We start from the raw sequence: 22630 nt of genomic DNA, 5'->3' as shown, positions 1-22630 counted from the left end.
AGTGAAACTCTGGGTCAAGAGGTAGAGCTCTAGCCTTCAGCAAAAAAGCCCAGGCTTAGTTCTAAGGTCTTGAGTTCAAGACCCAGAACCAGGACAAAAAAACAAAAAACATAAAATGTGGATCTTCTTGTTGGAGAAAATGTGTTCATTCAACCAAGTATAAGAGCCAGTTCATCATTCCCCTAGTAAAGACCTCCTACTGACCCCCAAACACGGGCATCCATATTGGTTCTGACAGGCCTATGTGAATGTCTACTTTTCTTACATCTCCAGGAAAGGTTGGGTTCTAGCTTTGGTTTACATAGGTGACTCCATTTCTGGGGAGGGGTAGCTCTCAAAGGTTCTGAAGGCTTAGACCAGCCAGAGAGCATGCCTCAGTATTTTTTAACCCCAGAAGACTGGGAGCCATGTCAGCAGGGCAGTTGAGGCAAGAGGCAAAGTTAATAACAGGGAGTTAAGGAACTAGAGACAGATGGGCAGTGAAGGAACCAGGTGTCTAGTTCTATCTTTATTGGCCAGTGTTGTCACAGTCAACATGTAATCTTTCCAGCTTTAACATCTGTGTGCCCATGAGGCACACATGTGGACCCTTGTAAAATCAGCTATGTCTTAGAAATCCTAGACAATCGGCATATCAGACTCATTTTATTTTTACAGATGTGTCCATCAGCTGGAAAGGGCACAAATGAGACTTGATATTTCTTAGCCATTATACAACCTTTAGCTCTCAGTTAAAAAAGGAAAACAATAGCTTTACTCTCTTTTCTAAAATGTCATTGGGAGGTCACAAAACAAGCAGTCATGCTTTAAGACCTAGAATATGAAGACCTTTAATTTAGAGGCACGGAGTTAGATTTAAAGGATAATGAAAGAGTTGTTGGAGGGGGAGGGTGTCTCTTTTAATGATAGTCCATTATTGAAAACATACACATTGTTTCAGGTAGTTAGAATATTTACCAGCCTCTGTTTCATTTCCTTTTCTTTTCCCACCTCCTGCCTCAGTCTTTTCTCTTTTTATTTCATTATCCTACCTTATATCACCCCTTTCTCCTTTCCTGCAAGAAGAGTAGCATAATTTGTTGACTACATTTTGCTTTTAAGATAAAAAGGTATAAATTTAATCCTAAGAGAAAAAGTACAATGCAATTTTAAAAAAATAATCATAATAAAGTCTTCTAAAACTGTTGTGCTTGAGGTATACCTAAAATTCCATTCAAGGTAATGGCTGTGATATTCCACAGGTAAACTCATTTCTATTACTTATTCTTAAAAACAGAGGTCCCTTTGTCTTTTCACATCATCACATGCAATTTAAAATAGACACTCTTCATCACCTATTCTAAGGGTTATGAATAGCACAGCCTTGAAAAAGCCTGATGGCAATTTGTGTGGAAATTGGAAGTGACGCATCCAATTCAGAAGCTGGGCATTCACAAAGACCAAGCAGGAGACAACGTGGTTGCCTTAGTATTCTGAGGATGGAACATGCTGAGATCCCCCATGACTCCCCCACCATGCTGGCATCACTTCCAGATGGAGATGTGTGTGGGAAGGCAGGAGCTTCAAGATCCAATAGAATCTACCTCACATTGAGGATCATTAATTCAGAGGACCCCATCCCCCAAATGCTGGTTGGACCCTGACACTGGCTGTCTTCCCCCTTGCCTTCTTGTCTGTCCTTTTCCTTGTGGCTGGTAACCCCTGCTCCTTAAAAGGAGACAGGCTTCTCTACCTATGACTGTGGGCTGGCTAATTAAGTTGCTCACATACTTGAAGCAGAACAGATAGAAGGAAATGACAGGGAAATTACAAATAACTTAAAGACATTACAAACAGCAGACTCAGGAATTAAGGAAAACAACAAGTAAAGCTAAATAAAATTCACTGAGAGCAGCAAATATTTCTCTATCAGTCCTCTTCCTTTCAATGCTATGTAAGCAGAATGTTCAAAGTGTTATAATCAATGTCTCTATGTTTTGAATAATAACAAGCCTATCCAGTGCTCCTCTCTGTATTTTGAGTAGTAATGAGAATCGTTTTGACCCATTATCTCCATATTTTTGGTAATAGAGCCATGCAAAATCCACATGCTGCATATTTGGGAACCCAAATGATTAAGGTTGTCAGGTGATGCAACTGTTGGTCACATGGTTCAGGCTGGAATTCCTCTCTCCCTGAAGGCATAAATACATGTGGCACAGGGTCTACCATTTTGTTTCTCTCTGCTTCTACATTCTGAGTGTGGCAGGTAGGAGGTGCTCCTCTTTTCTTGTTTTTAAAGCTTTTTCTCCCCCTGCTTAGCTAAATAAAATTGGTGCTAAAACTTTTACTCCATGAGTTGTGTGTGTGTGTGTGTGTGTGTGTGTGTGTGTGTGTGTAACTCCATGAAATATTTTTGTCCTGGGTTTCCATTTCCTATGATTTGCACAGAAATTAGGAAAGTGAGTCAAGGGTTTCCCTCCTCCTTTCTGACAAGGATTGTCCTTGTGTCCTTATTCTTTTCCTTTCTCCAGTGACAATCTAATGGAATGCAGTAGAAGCCAGTGTGACACTTCCAGTCCAAGGCTTTAAGACATTCTTTTATGCTTCTTTCTGTGTTTGTCAGGAGAAAAACATGATGTGACTGGACCATGGCTCAAGGAAAGAGCAAGAGACAAGGATGTGAGAAAATATTATAATTGAGCCAATTCTGATCAAACCCCTATGACCTGAAAGACACCCAAGTGAGAGTAAAAGATGGCTAGTTTTTAGCACTGGAGTTTTCGGGTAGTTGTTAAATAACCTTATTTAGCACTTCCTGTCTGAGACAAGTACTGCTTCTAAAAGTGTTCTGTTATATATAGTAAAATATCCAAGAAGCCACTTATTGAAGGATAGAATCTCAAAGGTTCTATTAGACCATTAGCAGTCTGCAGGTAGCCAGTTGTTAAAAAGCCCTGTAGCCCACAAATACCCTTAACACTGTCAGTCATGTGCCTGGGTCTAGGAGCTTCCTGTGACCCAGCCCCCTGGCCTGACCCTATTTAGGGTTAGATCAGCCCAGGTGCCATGTGTCTGTGTTTGTGTCTTGTGTCCTGTCTTCTGGCTTGTCTCTGGTCACCATGCATCCCAAGTCAGCTCTCCAGAGCTGGATTGGTTTTTTGGTATTGATTTTGTTCTTGCTTTCCTCTCTGGCCCGTTTCCTGATAGTGTTAAGGATATTTGTGGGCTGTAGGCCTTTATAACAACTGGCTGCCTGCAGACTGCTAACGCTTTAATAAAAATTGCAAGATTCGATCCTTCAATTTGTGGCTTCTCAGCTATTTTACTATATAACAGTTCTAAGGTTGAAGAAAGAATGGGAATAGCAGTGATTAGAAAACAAGACTGTAAGTAGACATTCCTTGTCTGGAAACAAGGACAGACCTTGTGTGTATGCCTATAATAGGAGCTAATACTGCTCCCCACTGTGAATATCCTTCCCCTTAAATAGGTCTTGGAAAGGACAAGGAGAACTTCTTCCTGGACACAATGGCCATCCCTGGTGTGTCCAGACTCAGTGTTGGCAGATTCTTGACCTCTTTGGGAAGCAACAAGCATTCAAAGTCTTCTTGGTCAATACTCTGTAATGATAGGCTGAGACAGATGCATAAAGATGACATGCAAGATGACTAATAGGCCTTGGAGCTCATGGGAGATCAACAGGAGTCTGTGTTAATGATGTCACAACCTAGCCTCTCTCTTTGTCTAGTCCCGCCTCCCTTACCTTTTCACACACATGGTTTCCAAGAGCACTCCAGAAAACCCTTCTCCATGTGGCTTTCTAGGGTGAGAGTCCATCGAGGGAACCTGGGCTCAATGCATACAGCTGTTACTCAGAATCCTGGGTGCTGACCTGCAGGAAGGGGCGAGAGGTCTTACCCACTATCATGTGGTTGCAGACATCACAGAAGGTAGGCTTCTTGAAGATGTGCTCCTGGAAGGCGTGGGCCTTGCCACTGCCGGGAGGCAGGCCAGCTCTGGTAGGTGTGGATGTCAGGCTTCCAGGAGTGGGCAGAGGGCTGGGGCCAGTCCTGACCTCCGCCAGCACGTCTGTGTCTGTCTGCAGCTTCACATCACTGTTGGTTCTCGGGAAGAAGTTGTCAGCACTTTTGCTCCGTAAACTCTTAGTCTTGAAAGAAAGTGATCGTTTTAGTTTCTGGAGCTGCAATGCAATGACAGAACAGTCTCTCTTACGATCGATTGTGTAGATTCATGCTGGGGTGGGGGTGAGGGCAAGGATGGGCTCCATGTCCTGTGCTCTTTCACTGAAGCCTGAGCCCTCAGGAGTTTCTGCTATGTCCCTTTCTGGTGGGTGAGACTAGTGCCTAGTTGAGATGGAATTCAGCAGCACGCCTGCTTGCCCCCAAACCAGTGACCAGAAAGAGGCTCCAGAAGCAGAAACTGCCTCGTCTTCCTCCTTATGGCCCCCCAGTGGCTTTGGGCCTTTGACGCCATTTGATTTTTTTGAGTATGGGTAATTGGAAATGATGGATGATGAACTCCTGAGCTCAAAGGCTGGACCTGTACTGCTGGCTTTTCTCTTTTAGGACCACTTGGCAGTCACTTGTATCTACGCACAGCAGAGCACAAGATGCAACTCTCTGATTCAATAGCAGTCAGGCTAAATTATCCATGAAACACAAACCAGAAGCCTCAAGTCTGCTTGGGTCTGAGCATGTGGATAAGTTGTGTGTGTGTGTGTGTGTGTGTGTGTGTGTGTGTGTGTGTGACATAGTGTTTCAGTGACTCCTTTGGTTTCCTTTGCCCATCCTATGGCCTTGCTCCTCATCTTCAGCTATGACAAATTAGCCTATTTCCCCTTCGCCTTTGGGACCTGTGAGTTTGAAGAACCATTAGCCTCTGAGGTGTGGATTTGAATCCAGTTTGCACTTCTAAACATGTCTTCCTGTTGAAGCTGTACACATGGGAGCCTCCTGCTTAAAATCATGTAAGAACTTTTCTTTATCTTATGTTTAGAGAACAGCTTCCTGCCAAAGGGTTCAGGGGCTGGTGTGTCTGGCCCCACCTGTCAGCCTGTATGAGTGTCAGCTTTGCCCATTCCTGCTAGTGACTGTGGTCTTTTGATAATCTCTTCTATTTGCTGTGCTTTTACATCACCAGCCATCTGTACTCATTTCCCCTTTTCCCATGTAGAAGTCAGACACCACATGTCATCTCATCTTTAAGGTGGTTTCCTGATCCATGGCAGTCTTCCTAAGTCTGGAATCAACATCTGTGGCCAAAGCTAGGAGGAAGAGAGTCAGTGTGATATTTTAATAAAATTCTCCACTCCAAATGGCCAGAGCTCCCCTGGTAAGACTTTGATATTGCCTCTCTAAGCCTCCACCTTCACCTCAACTGGCAATGCTACCTCAGAAAATCAGGGGGAAAAGGGTGGTCACCAGTGCTGGGAATATACAATGCACAGACTACATCCCCTCTCCTCTCTTGTAGGCCTGCCACTTTGCAATGTGATTCTGTAGCTACTCTCATCCCAAGTGGAGTTCATTTTTTTTTTTCTACTCCATGAATCTTGTTGGTTTGGAAATTTGGCTGACAGAAAGTAGCAGCAGAAATTCTAAGACAGCTTTTAAGAGTAGGGCTCTGTATTCCATTTGGAAACTGGCCCAGTGGTCCTATAAACAGTCAATCCTAAGCCAGCCTGAAGGATCCTAAGAGACACATGGTTCTCATCACCCCAGGGGATTCCAGATGCAAGCACTCTGCCATCCTCCGAGCCAGGTCAGTCCCACTCAAATTGTCATTTCATACACTTGCCAACCAAAAAGATGACACATGCTTCAGACCATTGAATTGCGTGTATATTTTATGTATATGGCAATAGGTAACTGACACAATACCACTCTACTACCATCATCCTGACCCATGGTGGGTTCGCACTTCTTTGCTCATCTAATGTTGAGTGTGGGCGAGTGAAGCCAGCCATTTGCTTTATGGAGATATAGTAGTCAGGCCCCTAAAAGCCCTCTAAGGAGCCTACAATGGGCATAATCAGTCAGAAAGGGCTAGTCAGAGAGGCATCAACAATTTACATGGAACCCTCAGACACAGTGGCTCACATAGGACTTCTATCTCTTTTTTCCTCTGCCCTATAGTTCAAACCTATGATTGGGACTAGAGCTGTGAAAGAAGGAAGAGGGAGAAGAGATACTGGGTGATTTGAAGTTTGTCATACTTCAACACATTTATCCTGATGGATCTAGGGGAGGAGTCATGAGACCTTGGGAATATGCTATTTATTCCAAAGAGAACACTCCATCTGTGAAAAGGCCAGGTGAGAAGAGGCTATGGAACAACAATTCATTGAGATAGAGCCAGACCAAGGTTAGGATCTGAAAGCAGCAAAGGAGCAACACAGACCTTAATCATTTGACATTCTTCAGGCTACAAACTGGATGGTGCTCGAGGCCAGGAGGCTTAATAGGAGACCAAACTAGAGTTTTCCTTTAGGTAATTTCAATACACTTAAGTAACTAAGATGTTCAAGAATCTGCCAACATTTTCTCATGGATATGCAGCCCAGGAAAAGAGAAGCTTATCAAAGCACATACCATCACATGGAAAAGCTAAAATCATTTTCTGTTTGCTCTTCACTGAGTTCACATAATTCAATGAGCTGGCAACCAATACCTTGAATCAGAATAAGAACTCTATATCCTGATCTCACTAGGGCAAACTGCTGCCAGAGTCATGGAGGTAGTGCATGGAAAAGTGTTCTTAGAATGTGACATGATACACATGGACAGAGGGTGATGGCATGTGGGTGGTAGTGGGGAGCAGGGAAGTGTGGGCCTGGGCCAAGTGCTTCATCTATCCTAATTCTCCCAGCACTCCAAGTAAGAAGTGCTTGTATCCTCAGAGAGAGAAGGCACAGGGATGTGTAAACAATTTGTATAAGGCCTCTGATTTGTGTGAATCAAGACCAAGGCTCAAAGTTTGATCTTCTTTTCTAATGTCTCTGTGGGATGGATGAGGGAGGGAGGACAGTCTCAGAGTGAAAAATGACATGAGAAAGAAATCTATTTCTTTGGGGCGGTGGAATTGGGGGGGGGGTGTCTTTGTTTTCTAGAAGCTGATGTGTGGTGGTTAACTATGGTTCCTCATTTCTTCTCCCTGGAAGATGTAGCTGGAAACAGAGTCAGGCTGCTGGGATTGCTGACCACTAGAGCCAAGTACCTTGTCAAACACAGAATTGGAAACCAATTTGCCATTTCTTTTTTTTTCCCCAACACAAAATTGCTTACTTTATTTTGCAACAATAAAATAGTGGTAGCAACACAATAACTTAGTTACCATAAAGTATCCAATGTAGCAAAATAACAAAGCAAATAAGCAGGCCCTACCTTAGCACAAATTAGTTATCTCCTCTAAACAGGAAAACCTACCACCAAACTAGTGGTTTCTCAACTCTGCCTGCACATTTAGAGAAATGCAGGAAAAGAAAGCCAGTGCTTAAAAAAACAACAACTCTAAAGCTCACCTCTGAATAGTATCTCACTGGAAAGGGATCAGGCAAAGTTTTCTAAAGTGCTGTCAATGTTGAGAACTATAGGTCTGAAGTAATAAAAAACAATCATGCCCTGGAAGTAATTCAAATCAAGAAACTGATCTTACTGACCAGCGTTTTCCTTTTTACAAAGAGGAGGGGGGCAGTCAACAACTTACTGATCTTTATCCATTTTCCATTGCCAGTAGTTTTATAAACATCAAATATTTCAAGTGATTTAAGCATCAAACAAACTGAAAATTTCACTAATGTACATGTACAAAATTCTTCAGAAACAATACGAGCATTTAGACTCTCCTACAGTTTAAGTTTGCACAAATGTTCTTTCAGCTATTTGTTCAACTAAGAGTCAGTAAGATATACAAGACAGGATTTTATTGATATCAGTTATAAAATAATATTCATTGCATGTACCACAAGTAAAAGTTTTTGGTGCAGACAGGAAGAAGAGTTGGATGATTTCCACCAATTTCTAAAACCACTGCAACTCCCTTTATTTTTCATTTCTTATTCAAGTGGAAATATTAGAAGAAATATCCAGCAGTCAAAGGCCAACACGAGAGCTCAAAGGAATATGTTATCTCCAATTATCCTTCAATGATCAGAACTCAGAAGGAACATACAAAATGCAGAAATAGAAGGAAATTCTGATAAATGCAGATGTCACAAAGGAATCAGCTTCTATAAACCATATTCACAATCTGTTCCATTATTCACAATAATGGTAAGACTCACAGAGATCTCTTTGTACCTTATTATGTGCTAAAATAACACCTTAGTAAACATCTAATAAGGGGATCATGTATTCATTTATTCACTAGATAATTCATTCAAACCTTATCAATTGTGGTATTACTATGAAATAAAGCATAGTTCTCAATTTTGGTAACACAGTAGAGGCAATATATAGTCTTTCTCTTTAAGGCTTAAAGTCTAGTGGGTACAAGTGTGGGAGGTCATGCCTAAAATCCTAGCTACTCAGGAAGCTGAGATACAGAGGCTTACCATTCAAGGCCAGCTTTGGCAGAAAAGCCTGAGCGACTCTATCTTCAATTAATTAGTCAAATAATCCAGGTTGGAGGCATGGCTCAAGTAATAAAGCAGCAGCTATGAGCAAGAAAGCTGGACAAATGTCTGGGCCCCAAGTTCAAGCCTTGGTACTACAAAAAAAAAAAAGAAGAAACAAATGAAGGGACTATGTAATATAAGTTTCAATAGACAGAAAGATTACAAAGGAAAATAAAAGCAGAGCCAAGGACTCAGAAAGTGATAAGAAAGGCTTCCCTAACAGGTGACATTTGAACAGAAGTGTGAAGGAAGTATGGGGGGTACAATGGAGAAGAACACTGTATTTAATGGGGAAAGCCAAGAACAAAGGCACTAACAAGAAAGCAATGTTTTCCTGTGCCTGAGAAAACCAGGAGGTTGATGTGTTTGGAAAACAACCAAGGAGAGGAAGGGCATGGACCCAAAATCGGCCCCATATGGATCATACAAGAGCTTTGAAATTAATGCTAAGAATAATAGATTTTGAGCAAGGAAGAATGATGGGGTCTGCCTTTAAAAAACATACAAACAAGAAAAACAAACTATCTGGTAGAAGGGCAAGATGGAAGTAAGGAGACCAGCTGAGAAGGGAGTCACGGTAGGAAGGTGGAATCTGGAGTACATTTGGAAGGGTTTGTTGTGAGGCTGGATGTAGATAATGAGTTATTCCATTGTGTTTGTAATTGAACAACTGGACAACAAGAGGTACCATTTTCTGGAAGGAAGAACATAAGAGAAGACACAAGTTGTTGTGGGTAATAAGATGAATGACTTGAGATGTTTATTTGGAATTCAAGAGGAGCTTCCAGGCCAGCAACTAGATGTATGACCGTGGGACTCAGGGGCAAGGTCTAACTGGAATAATAAGTTGAGAATCATTAGCATATAGATGGTACTTATTGCCATGAGAATAGATGACATCATTATACAGGCAGTGAGAGCACACCATGAAGACAAGTGATCTGAGGATGGAGCCTGGAGACGCACCATTATTTAGAGGACAAGAAGATTCATAAGGAAAAGCAAAGGAACTTGAGAGAGGCTACTGAGGAAGGGGAAGACCTCAAGCAAGGGATAGTTTGCAAACTAGAGGAAGAGAAGGGCTCAAAGTAGAAAGAAAAGTCAATAGCACCAAATTAGTACTAATAATATCAACCACGGAAGGCTGAAGTGATAGCCATTGTGTTTGGCAAAGGAAAGCTCTTGGGGAGACTATCAAGATGGCACATTCACTGAAGCAGCGTGAAGCCTGTGTGACTGGATTTCAGGAAAGAATGGCTGTAAGGAAGAGGGTAATAGTGGGCAGGGACAGTTTTGTTTGTTGGGTTGTTTGTGAGTTGGATGTGGGGGTTCTTTTGATGATTTCTACTTTCTCTGTGGGAACAGAACTAAATTAGCTCTTGGAGTAAAGGGAAGTAGAAAGTAGAAGGAGGAGATGTTAGAAGCAGAGAGGGAGAGAGGCAGAGGGAGAGAGAGAGGGAGAGGTGGAATAGCTCAGAGACTGGAGGCAGAGAGATGATCTAAAGCAATGCAAGGTGGTAGGAGGCAGGGTGGCTAGAGAGATCAAGAAGGGTATTTGCAGGTGACGATCTCATCTTAGATGAAGTAGAGCTGAGAAAAAAGAAACATGGTCATTTATTCACAGTGAAATGAACAGTCAGTTGAAGGTTGGAGAACAACATGGAGAACTCTCTGACTTCGAAACCCACTAAGCCAAATAAACTTTGATGAGAAGTTACTCCACTCCTGGCTTCCTTTCTGTAACATCCTTTGGCTTACTGGGTTTTATTTTCCTGGTAAAAGCTGGCATTTTAGCCATAATCCATGTGGCTTCCATGTTCAACAACACTTCTATGCCAATTAATTAAGGAATGCAGAAATTGGGAATCATAAGAGCAAAGGAACACAGAGAATCCAGCCTGAAGGTGACGGTCACAGCAGGCACTGTGATTCACTAGTCTGTTCTATAGTAGCAATAAACATAATGAACCAGGGCCTGCTTGGTCATTCTTGGTGAGGAACAGTGGGCAAAGGGTGGTACCAACCAAACTCTGCCCACACAAGCAGTAGATCAGGAGACACAGACTCCATGTTGGCCTTGGGCTTAGCATCCTGCCTATTGATGTCAAACTAGTCAATGATGTCTCTTTAGATGCCTTATTGGTGTATGATGGCATCAGGAACATGCTGGCTTTCATGTCTGCATTCAAACAAGGTACTCAGAAAACCTTTGGCAAGTCAAAGTCTCATCCTTGATAATCACTGGAGCTCTTCATCTTAGATTTCTAAAATGAATGCTTGTTTTCCTTTTTGCACAGTTTAACCTTTCTAAAATAGATTTGTGTCTTCAATTGAAAGGCTCATTGTTTTCTTTTGTCCTGAGCAAATATTATTATGTCTATTGATGGCATCTAAGAATCAAGGAAATGATTATTTGTCCTGCTGAATTGTATTAGCCCTCAGGCAATGCCAGACCCCCCTCTTCTCCCCTCCATTGAGTCCCTGAATCAATCTATTCCGTGTTTGGTTGGGGAAGTGGTCTACAAGAGCATGTACACACTAACCCCTGACATTTTACCCAAGACTCAATGGGCGGAGATGTGTCCTTAGGACTAGTGAAAGAATTTTCTCAAGACACTTTTTGATTTGCTTTGAACTCAAGACCTTGTGCTCTTGTTTGGCTTTTCCTGTTCAAGGCTGGCACTCTACAACTTAGGCCGCACATCCACTTTTAGCTTTTTGCTAGTTTACTGCAATGAATTGCAGATCTCAGCCTACTAAGTAGCTAGGAGTACAGGTATGAATCACCAGCACCCAGCTCTCACCAAGATTTTTTTTCCAGTCATAGTCTGGCTTCTTTTGCATGTACAACGTATTTCAGATCTTGATTACTTCAGTTTGGATGGTAGCTTCAAAGTCAGAAGTTCTCTTCTTATATTGATCTGGCTCTCTGTCAGTCAGCTGCAGAAACTACTTGTTAGGGATTATGTTGATAAAATGGCATTTATTGAATTGGACTGCATGAAGATATATGGTCTTGAGCAGGTCCCGAGAACTCTGTAGCTCTTGTTCCATCTGTATCAGGGATGATGAACTCAGTGGCTGCCAGATTCTTTTCCAGCACTGACAATTCAACACACCAGGGGACACAGAAGTCTTTGACTGGCCCACTGTTAGGAAGTCTAAGACTCAATTGCAGAGACAAATAGTAATGCTAAATCCATTGAAGGGTGACACAAGACTCTACATTTCTATTACAAAGTGATGAGTAGTGTTTTGATCACTGCCTACTCTAAGTTGTCAGAGAAAGGAGCTGTCAATGGGAGCTGGAGTAGTCAGAGGCATTTTTTCCAGCTTTGAAAGATAATTTACTTCAGAGACACAGAATTTAACTCTTTAGGTGCCTCCCTTATTCTTGGTGAGATCCTGGGCTCCTGGCTGTGGGACATAAGACTCCTTCTGATAGGCAAAGAGCCATCTGCTCATTTAGTATTATCTCTAGTCACCTTCTTCTCCATCTCATTATACAGATATAGCAAGAATAGCCCTTGCATTTTATATGCTGCATAAGCCATCTGTGCCTTTGTTCTGCTGGGAAATCCCAGGCCCATTTCAATATACTGGAAAAGTGTGGTTTTCCTATGTGCTTAACTTCTCCTCCAGGCCTTACCTGCTCCTACCTGCCTGTGAAGGTCTCTACTATGTGAGCTCAGTGTGCAGCCAGGAGGTGTAGATTGCCTTTCAAGCTTTCTGCTCTCAGGCTCCCTGCTGACCCTGAGGCTACATTCAACAAGCATAGTTCCTGACACATATAATGGCATTATCTTTCATTATACAAAACTCTATCATTACGGAATTCCTATAATACATAAGATGATAAGACCACTTTTGTTTGTTTGCTTGTTTGTGTGTGTGTGTGTGTGCACGCGCGCACACACACACACACACAGGTGCTAGTCCTGGGACTTGAACTCAGGGCTTATCGCTTATCTTTTACCACTCAACACTGGTGTTTGACTACTTGAGTCATAGCTCCACTTCTAGCTTTTTGCTGGTTAACTGGAGAAAAAAGTCTCATGGAATTTCTGGCCCAAAATAGCCTTGAACCCTAATTCTCTGATCTCAGCTTCTTCCTCTTCTTTTTCTTCTTCTTTTTTTTTGTTGTTGGTATGGGGCTTGAATTCTGGGCTTGGATGTTGTCCCTGACCTCTTTCAGCTCAAGGCTGGCACTGTACCACTTGAGCCACAGTGCCATTTCCAGTTTTCTGGTTAATTGGAGCTAAGAGTCTCATGGACTTTCCTGTTTGGGCTGGCTTTGAACCGCGATCCTCAGTTCTCAGCCTCCTGAGTAGCTATGATTCCAAGTGTGAGCTACCAACTCTGGGATATGACTTAAAAAAAAAAAAACCACACAATATCCTAAAAATGTTGTTACCCATATTATCTAAGCCCAGAGTGGTGACAATGGCTGAATATTGTTTAATGGCAAAGATAATATTTCATTTTGTACCTGATTTATGTATCTGTAACCTCTACATCATCTTTCAAAAAGTTTTTTTTTTTTTTAGATCTCACTTTTGGCTAAGCAACACAAATTTCAAATTTTAATACATTTTTTCCATGAAACAACCTTCTGAGTACAGGGGAGTCAATATCCCATTTTACAGATGAAGAAAATGGGATGGCTTTCTTTCCGTCGCAGCTAGTGCTCTACCACTTGAACTATGCCTCACATATGGCCTTTTGGTGCTTGATTGGAGATAGAGTCAGACTTTTCTGCTTGTGCTGGCTTCAACCATGATCCTTAGGTCTCAGCCTCCTGAGTAGAATGTACAGCTGCTACCTGGCTTCATTGTTTGATTTTGATCTTAAAACAGTGGGGTGGGGTTGGAAGTTGAATATAAGCTCTTAGGCTGTGTGTGTGTGTGTGTGTGTGTGTGTGTGTGTGTGTGTGTGTGTGTACTGGTTCTGGGACTTGAACTCAGAGACTGTCTCTTAGCTTTTTCCACTCAAGACTGGTGTTTGACTACTGTGGTCATAGCTTAAACTTTCCCACAGTATGGCTTGGCTACTCAAAACAAACTTGTCTTGAAAAAAATGATTGATGAAGCAAGTCAGTTTATGTACTGCATATTTCATGTATCTCACACAATGTGTACCAGCGTTGCCTTTTTATTTTCAAACCCCTACAGAATACCAATACAGTTGAATGCTACATTTACAGGAACTCAGCAAATGGTTTTCTATTAAGCAGCTTATAGACTAAATGGCTGTCTGAAGAATCAGAGCAGCCAGTAGACTCCCAGCACTGTTTAGAGCCTCTTCTGGTGCTCTCTCTGATCTTACCACTATCCAGCAAGACCAAGATAAGAAAAATTACTTTTCCACAAGACCAACAAAGACTGCTTATCTTGGTAATTAAGCAGAGCCCTAGAGTTTGATTATAGCAAGTGAAGAAAATATTGATTTTTTTTTTGCCAGTCCTGGGGCTTGAACTCAGGGCCTGAGCACTGTCCCTGGCTTCTTTTTGCTCAAGGCTAGCAGTCTACCACTTGAGCCATAGCACCATTTCTGGCTTTTTCTATATATGTGGTGCTGAGGAATCAAACCCGGGGCTTCATGTATATGAGGCGAGTACTTTACCACTAGGCCATGTTCCCAACCCAATAAAGCTGATTTTAAATCTTAGCCCTTGTGCTTTTTTCATTAGAAGAAAGGCCATGCACTGAGATGAGAGGGTGAAGAGCCATCTCTGATGTACACAGGTATGGATATTATGCAATTGTTTTTTTATGGTTGACTTTGAGAAGACTTGTAGACCTCCATATGAAGATGTGGGGTAAAGAGAGTTCAAATTAACTCAATTTACAGTCTTAAACATCACACTTAATTGTCTTCATGAGCCTGAGGCCAGAGAGCAAGGCATCAGAATGACCGTTATGGGTTAAGAAATGTGTTTTCAGATGAAGACAAAGATCAACCAGGAATTACTGACTCCCTAAGATTTTAGCTTTTCAATCTCACTTTGTGGCTGAACACATCAATGTGTTACAAAACACATGGGTGTGTTTGTTTGGTTAATTATCAGCCTGAGTGATGTACTGATTTACTATAGAAAACATAAAAGAACTGATGTTCTTTAAGATATTTTCCAAGATAAATCAAAAGGATATAAACACACACACACACACACACACACACACACACACACACACACACACACACGTTGCCATGCAGGGCAGCAATGGGATAAGTGACACAGGGCCCTGGAGAATCAGTTTCTGTAAGTGGTACAGCTGCCTTGATTTGAATTCTGGTTTTCATTCCTAATAGCTCTATTAACCTCTATGTGAATGGAAACTGTAGGCTGTGGAGATAATTCAAAGAGATAATCCTCAGAAAGCTCTCAGTACAGCCTGGGACATGGCATCAATTTCATAAGAATTAACTGATTATTTTATATTCACGAAACTGTGCAATAGAAACACATATAACCTGGTGATCACACCTTCATACTTATGTACTGATTGATAAACTTACAAATAGACTAGCAAATTGGCTTTCATCATACATGTACACATATACACTGAGAATGCCTTCAAATCTCTCATTCCCTTACTACTTGTCTCTTCTGCCTTTGCATGAGATAACACTGCTGTTTTAAAAGTACATTTTTGAGAATGGAGAGATTATTTTCTCTTTTTTTGAAGAGCTGGCGGTTACTCCCAATGTCTGCCATGGCTCACAGCCTGCTTTCCCCTTGAATGAGTGACAAATATCCTTAGCGAATCATTTTCTCTAAAAATAGACCACTAGGGATGATCCTTAGCTCTGATTCTCATTTCCATACACATTTTAAAGTGAAGGGAAAAGTCAATTCTTTTGGAGACTTACTGCTAATCTATTGCAAGCAATGCGACTTCTCTCGAGGTTTGTACAATGCCCTAGTTTTATCTCATTGGTGTATTGGATTTATATAAAAGAGAAATGTACCACGTCCAGGTTCTACAGACTCTGTCTGTTAAACGTTTTTTTCTGTTGGGTTTTATGTAGCCATTTACCTGAAGTATTTTGCCTTAGTCACTTAAGGCATGACTTGCCTTCTCTATTTCTTTCCCCCTGAGATGCACATGGGTGGATTTAGTGGGTACAAGGTAACTTTCAAGTCTTAATCATTGTATTGAGCCAGATGTCTTGTTTTTACAACTATAAACAAAGCTTTGATAGGCACCATTGGCTTTCTGGGTCCAGGAAATCAGTTCACATCATCTATATTTCTGGTTTATATGTTTAAAGCAAAAACAAACCAACAGCACTGAGGTCTCATTTCATATTTGGAAGCTCAACACTGTTGCTACAACAATCATGGAGATTAAGCATGAGTCCTATTTGCCTCCTTAACAGCTTGATTTACATAAACAGACTCAATTCTTATTTAGAATACACTGCTCCATTGATTTGGATTAGAAAGGTTCATTTAATGAAGGTCTTAATACTGACCAGGAGAGATAGTTCAAGCCTGTAATGTTAGCTCCTTTGGAGGCAGAGATCAAGAGGATTGTGGTTTGAGGCCAGCCCAGGCAAAAAAGTCTTTGAGACCCAGATCTCAATCAATGAAACAAGCTAGTGTGGGAATACACCCTTGTCATAACAGCCATGTGGGAAATGTAAGTAAGATTGTGCACCAGCCCAGCATGAGTGTAAATGTGAGATCTTATTTGAAAAACAGCAATAAGCAAATGAGCTGGAGTGCGGCTCAAGTGGTAGAGTGCCAAATTGGGAATTACAAAGGTCTTCTAGATACATTCAAAGTCTTAATATCAAAATCTTTATCAGCTCCTTAAAGGTGGTCATTGACACACTTACCCTAAATTTTCTTTTTTTTTTAAATTTGTTTTTTGTTGCCAGTCCTGGGGGGTGGACTAAGGGCCTGAGCACTGTTCCTGGCTTCTTTTTGCTCAAGGCTAGTTAGCACTGCACCACTTGAGCCACAGTGCCATTTGTGGCTTTTTCTATATACGTGGTGCTGAGGAATTGAACCTAGGGCTTCATGTATACGAGGCGAACACTCTACCACTAGGCCATATTCCCAGCCCCTTACCCTAAATTTTCAAAATAAAGAATCTAAAAGACTACAGAAATCTACTCATTTTATGCTTTTATTCATCTAGATGCTGTTTAGTAAAATAAGGGGCAAATTTGTTGCTGGTGACACTGGAATTATTCCATGGCCAGATGTATATCTTGTCTATATTGTTAAAATTGCTGTTATCATTATTACTATTGACAGCATCATGATCATTACTATTAATATCTCCTACATAGTAGGTGAAGTAGAGGAATGACAGTATTTTGTCTAGGTTTCATTGTGCACTATGGTGGCTGCTACAGTTGAAGATCAATACGTACATATTCACAATCATTTATGTGACTAAAATGGCAAGGATTAGGAAATCCATTTTTAACCTGGCTTAAGCAATAACACCATTGTGTCATGAAGCACAAGTTCCCAAGAGGATTCTAGGGAAGGTGAATTCAGTAACAGAATAATATCACTAAGGATTTGCTTCTTTTCATCATTTTGCCCTGACTTCCAACCAGCCTTAAAGCTGGCTTAACTCATGGTCAAAGAAAAATGTCTGTCTACCTGCAAATATTCAACAGCATAAGAGTGATTCAATTTCCCCTGCATCTGTTCTTACCATTTAGTTCTCAATGGCCAGAATCGAAACTAACATCCTTTCTGAACCAATTAGTGGCAAGGAGAATGAAGTCATTCTGTTTGAGTTTATACCAATCGAGATTTGCCTCTTGATGCTTGGATTGAGAAGGGTTGGCTATCTGAGTAATATTAACATTTAATTAAAAAAAATTGAAAGTAAAGTAAATGGCTATGGGACAGATAGTAGGGTTTTTAAGCATACAGAGACCCCTGGTGGAGAATGATCATGACTAGAGTAATGGTAGAAGGAGAAGTGATGGAGGCAGACTAGGAGGAGAACACTTAAGGGAAGAAGAAGCCCACACAATCCCAAGGGCAGGAGTTGTGCATATGATTTATAGGCTCATATGCCATTGATGAAGTTATATCCTATGATAGGCTCAGACTCCACTTACTAGACTACATCATATAAAATAGGCTCATACTCCATTCATTAGGTTACATCATATGAGTAAGTCACTGGGACTGTCACCCAGTTATATAGGATTCCATCCAAGAAGACTAGAGTGCAACTATGCTGTTGGCCTTAAAGACTGACAACTTTCATGTGACAGGAGCCAGGAACAGGAGGTAGGGTGAGGTAGGAAGGACCTGAAGTGGCTTCTAGATACTGAGTGTTTCCCTGGACTTGGCTCACATGCAAATAGAGCCAAGCAGCTGCAAGGCAATGAGTTCTAGCAACCAGTGAGTTGGGAAGAGCACCAAGAGCTTCATATAGGATTGTAACCTTGGCTGACATTACAAGTTCAGCCTCAGAGGGGTGCTAAACAGTGGACCACCTAACTTTTACCCACAGAAACCAAAAAGTAATAAATCTGTGTTGTTTCAAGCCTCTAGATGCATATTTTATTACACATCCATTTTCTTTGTTAAGCCAGTGAACTTTGAAGGTTCATAGCATCTAATGTTACCTACACTAAACATTATGGCATTAGCAAGGGATCTCCTATCAAGATGCTAAAGGCTCCACCAATACATAGAGCCTATCCATCTGGCCATGGCATTGTGGAGCTGGTATCTGGGAGCTGGCCTGTAGCAAGACTAGCCCTGCTAATGAAATGGAATTTGGAACAGCTATGACAGATTAGCTGTCACCTTCAAGTCACAGAACTCCTCATTTATGGTATCTGGCTTGCTCTAATTAATTAGAATCCTAGCCAGTGGTACAGAACACGACACCTCTGAGAACCATCAGCCTGTCTGCCTCCTTTATGCAGCAGGACAGGCCTTGAACTTCTGGCAGGGGTGGAGATATTTGGTTTGTTTTCTATCATCTACTTCACTCAGCGAGGTAAGTGGAATGCAAGGCAACTCATGAACCTTAAAATATTATGCAACTGTTCGCAGAGACCTAGTGGCCCTTATTTAAGCAGACACACAGTGTGCATCAAAGTACTGTGCTTGTCATGGCTAATATGCCCTCATTTAAATCTTACCACAATCTGGAAAAGGACGTAGTGTGAGTCCCATTTTATTGGTGAGGCACCTGATCTTGGAGCAGTTAAACACTGTTTCAAAGATAGTAACTTTTATAGCCAAGATACAAAGCCAAATCCATGTTACTCTTTATCTGGACATTATGTCTTTGACCATTCATCTAAAATTCAATGTCAGTCTCATGTATATGACCACACAACACGGATTACCTTTTTTTTCTGCAAGAATTCAAATACAAATGACTTTAAGCTCTGAGGCCACATGGTCTCTGATACTAATATTCCATTCTGCATTGTCAAATGAAAGGAGCCTTAGATAACAATAAGTAAGTGAATGAACATAGTTGAATTTCAATAAAACCGTATTTATAATGGATTGGCTTCTTTGTCAGTTAAATCTACTTACATAAAAATTGCTACTTCTCTCTATTTTTTTCATATTCTTTCTAATCTTCCAGCAATGTTTGTATGTTTCTTCGTTAGACCTATATATTTCTTTTTTTATTATTTTTTTTTGCCAGTCCTGGGGCTTGAACTTTGGGCCTCAGCACTGTCCTTGGCTTCTTTTTGCTCAAGGCTAGCACTCTGTCACTTGAGTCACAGTGCCACTTCTGACCATTTTCTATATATGTGGTGCTGAGGAATCGAACCCAGGGCTTCATGTATATGAGGCAAGCATTCGTGCCACTAGGCCATATTCTCAGCATATTTCTTGTTAGAGATGTTCTTAGGGGTTTCAAAGTTACTATAGTTGGTGCAAGGAAACAATGTAGTTTGTAATCAGAGCATATGGAATTCTCTTATTAGTCATAACAGTAACAATTGATTATTTTAAACAGACTTCCACATAAGCTGATAATAATGTCTGTTTCCAATATATAATGCATGCTCATCTCTCCCATGCTGAGATTTCTAGAGCAATGCTAGGTAACATGGGCAAGGATGTCTTGTCTCATTTCTCACTTTCCAGGATTTGGGATTAATTGCTAGATCGGTGGTTGCTTAAGTTCTCTGGTGTATTTTCCCTGTAAGTGAACAAACCCTAGTTTATTGGGAATCCTTTTATCATCAGAATTCCAGCGGAATTCCTGGAGTCATTGTAGATTTTTTTTTTTAACTGAAGTAGGGGACTACACTGTCTGAGCTGCTTTTGCCTTCTAAAGTTGTATTCTCCTTGGTTCTGAGACCAAGGAGACATATTTCTAATACAATGTCTTTGAAATGCTTTTCCCAGGGTTTAATTTGTACCAATGTACTTTCTCCTTCAGAACCATCCAAGTGATTTGACATTGGGCTCCAGACTGAGCATACTTTCTGTTCACAATCTGAAATGCTGATGCCCTTGACATTGTCTCTGTCTGCTGCCTCTCTGATTCTCATAATGAGAAGGTCATGTATTTCTTAATTTCTGGTGACCTTTGAGAACATTTCTCTATCCTTGTACTTACAAATGTTACTGTTTTCTGCTAGGGTTACTTTCAAATTTACTGTTCATTCTATAGTTTTCCTTAAATTGCTTGGTACTTATTGGGCCCTTTTAAAACTGAACACATAAATCCAATTTTCTTCTACTTTTATTGTTTTCTTAATTTTATTCTTTTTCTTTCCATACCTGCTCATCTCTGTTTTAGCCATTTTCCTTCAGTGGAGATGACTGTTTGATCTATAGCTACTTCAATATCTCTAGAACTTTTCCTTGAATATATTATTTATCTTATATTAAATCTGTTAGATGATCTCTATTTATCTTCCATTTCACCAATTTAGTCTTCAAATTTGACCATTTTTCACACCTTGAACTGATTAGGTAATAAATTGCTTATTAATCAACACATGAAAAATTAGAGAGAAGCTCTTTCTAGAAATTCACAAATTGGTTGCTGATTTCCTTAAAAAGAAATTGAAGCCAGTCCTTTTGGTATGGTCCCAATACTTGAATATATCTGAAAGAGATATGCAGTTAGTTCTGATCACTCCATGTATTGCTTTTGTTTTCTTTAGGTTGGTTGTTTGGTGTATGCAAACTGGTCCTTTGCATTCTGGCTTTGGTAGTCTATTCATATCTTACAGTGAATAACTAGCTTTGCCCTAAACACAGCTGGGGTGAAAGTCCTCTGCAATTTAGGCTCTAAATAGAATCATGTGAGTTGGGAGGTTGACACAGGCTTAACTTTAGAAAATATGGGGTACAAACCTATAGGTTAAATATAGGCAGGGATGGTGGTTAATGCCTGTCTTAACTACTCAGGAGGCTGAGATCTATCTGAGTTGGAAGCCAGCCCAGAATTTCATGAGATTCTAATCTCCAATTAATCCCCCCAAAATTTGGAAGTGGAGCTCTGGTTCAAGGGGTAGAGTGTTACTGCTTGGCAAAATAGCTTAGTGACTGTGCTCATGTCCTGAGTTCAAACCCCGGAATGGCACAAAAGAGCAGAAAAAAGAAACACATAGGCAGATAGGCAGATAGAAGACCTTGACAAGTAATAATAAATAAAGGATTTAGTTGTTTCCATTCATTTCCTTTATTATTCTTGAGTAGAGCTGACTTATTTTGTTATTATTTTCTTGCAGTTATAATTCATGAAGTCTGGGATCATCATGGAATGTGCTTCTCTGGCTTGCCCCAGAGTGTATTTTGGGTGGCTTCCTCAGCTAGTGTTATAGGTTCTTTGTATAAACCCTGAGGTTTCAGCCATCAGTAGTTTATAGAACTTAAGCCTCTTGTTCTGCATCTACAAAGTGGTCATAAAAACAGAACCTATTTGAGCAGGTTGTTGTGAAGTTAAATAAAACAAGCTTTATAATATGTTGTGCAAAACCTGGCCAGGACACCCTTCCTGCTCCCTTTCCACTCTGTCCTTTCATTTTCTTTCTTCTTTTTACATTTACATGTCTTATCACCATTATCACACCAGGCCTGGCCACTTATTAATTCTTTTATACATTAAACAACTTGTTATGGCAGATCACTGGTGGCTTATGCTTATAGTTCTGGCTACTCAAGAGGCTGAGATCTGAGACTTACAGAAGCAAGCTCAGGCAGGAAATTCCATGAGACTCTTACCAATTAACCACTTAAAAAGCTGGAAGTGGAGTTGTGACTTAGAAGGTAGAGAACTAGCCTTGAGCAAAAAAGCTCAGGTACAGTGCCCAAGTCCTGAGTTCAAGCCCTACCTAGGACTGGCACAAAACAAACAAAAACTAAATACAACCCCCCCACTTGTTATCAAATATTTACACACTCCTTGGCCTTGCAGTGAAACAGTCATGAATATTTCCCTATAAGCCTTTATTGCTTCAGTAATGTGAATGTAAAAATGTTAGCAAACAGGGTCTGAGATTCGGAAATGAATCCCAGTGTGAATATGCATCAGCTGGGTGACCACAGCAAGAAAATGCCTCCCCCCTTTAATGTCCTGAGCCTCTGCCTCTAGAGTTTCCTCTTCTGTAAAAAGAGGACTAAAGAAAATAATATACCTCAATCACTGTACCCAGCATGCCCAAATGAAATGGCCAAACTTTGTTCTCCACTCCCCCCGCCCAACTTTTTTGCTCTTCTAAACTATCCAGTGGGGACTGGGCTCTTGCATAGGCCTTGTATTTAATGGACCTTGAGTTTGGTGTTTAATGCTCATTGTTGTGACTGCCATGAAAATTTAAAAACAAACCATCTGACCAAAGGGCTATTTCCTGTGTGCTAGGCCCCACAAATGATGCAGCTGGCCATGCATGCTGTGGTCCAACTCAAGAACCTCAGGGAGGAATCCAGTGCCTGAGGGCAATACCCTGGGAGCTGGGACCAGTCAGGGCTTAGGCTTTCACAGCAACAATGAGGCTCAAGTTCCTGCAGCAGCTGGTGGGGGTTCCCTGGATCCC

At 41.0% G+C, this 22630-nt stretch overlaps 1 protein-coding gene across 3 annotated transcripts in view; it reads right to left on the bottom strand.

The window, feature by feature from the left end:
- Stac (SH3 and cysteine rich domain) overlaps positions 1 to 22630 on the bottom strand; it is a 132791-nt gene that overhangs the window by 86163 nt on the left and 23998 nt on the right. For 2 of the 3 annotated variants that reach the window (XM_048348652.1, XM_048348653.1), the window contains exon 2: positions 3901 to 4183. In XM_048348652.1, coding sequence (XP_048204609.1) covers positions 3901 to 4183 — 283 coding nt within the window. The remainder of the gene's footprint in view (positions 1 to 3900; positions 4184 to 22630) is intronic. The other variant, XM_048348654.1, reaches the window with a different exon arrangement.

Source organism: Perognathus longimembris, chromosome 6 (genome assembly GCF_023159225.1).
Source record: "Perognathus longimembris pacificus isolate PPM17 chromosome 6, ASM2315922v1, whole genome shotgun sequence".
Taxonomy (NCBI): Eukaryota; Metazoa; Chordata; class Mammalia; order Rodentia; family Heteromyidae; genus Perognathus; species Perognathus longimembris.
The sequence above is the reverse complement of the archived record's forward strand: the minus strand, read 5'-3'. Positions and strand labels throughout refer to the sequence as shown.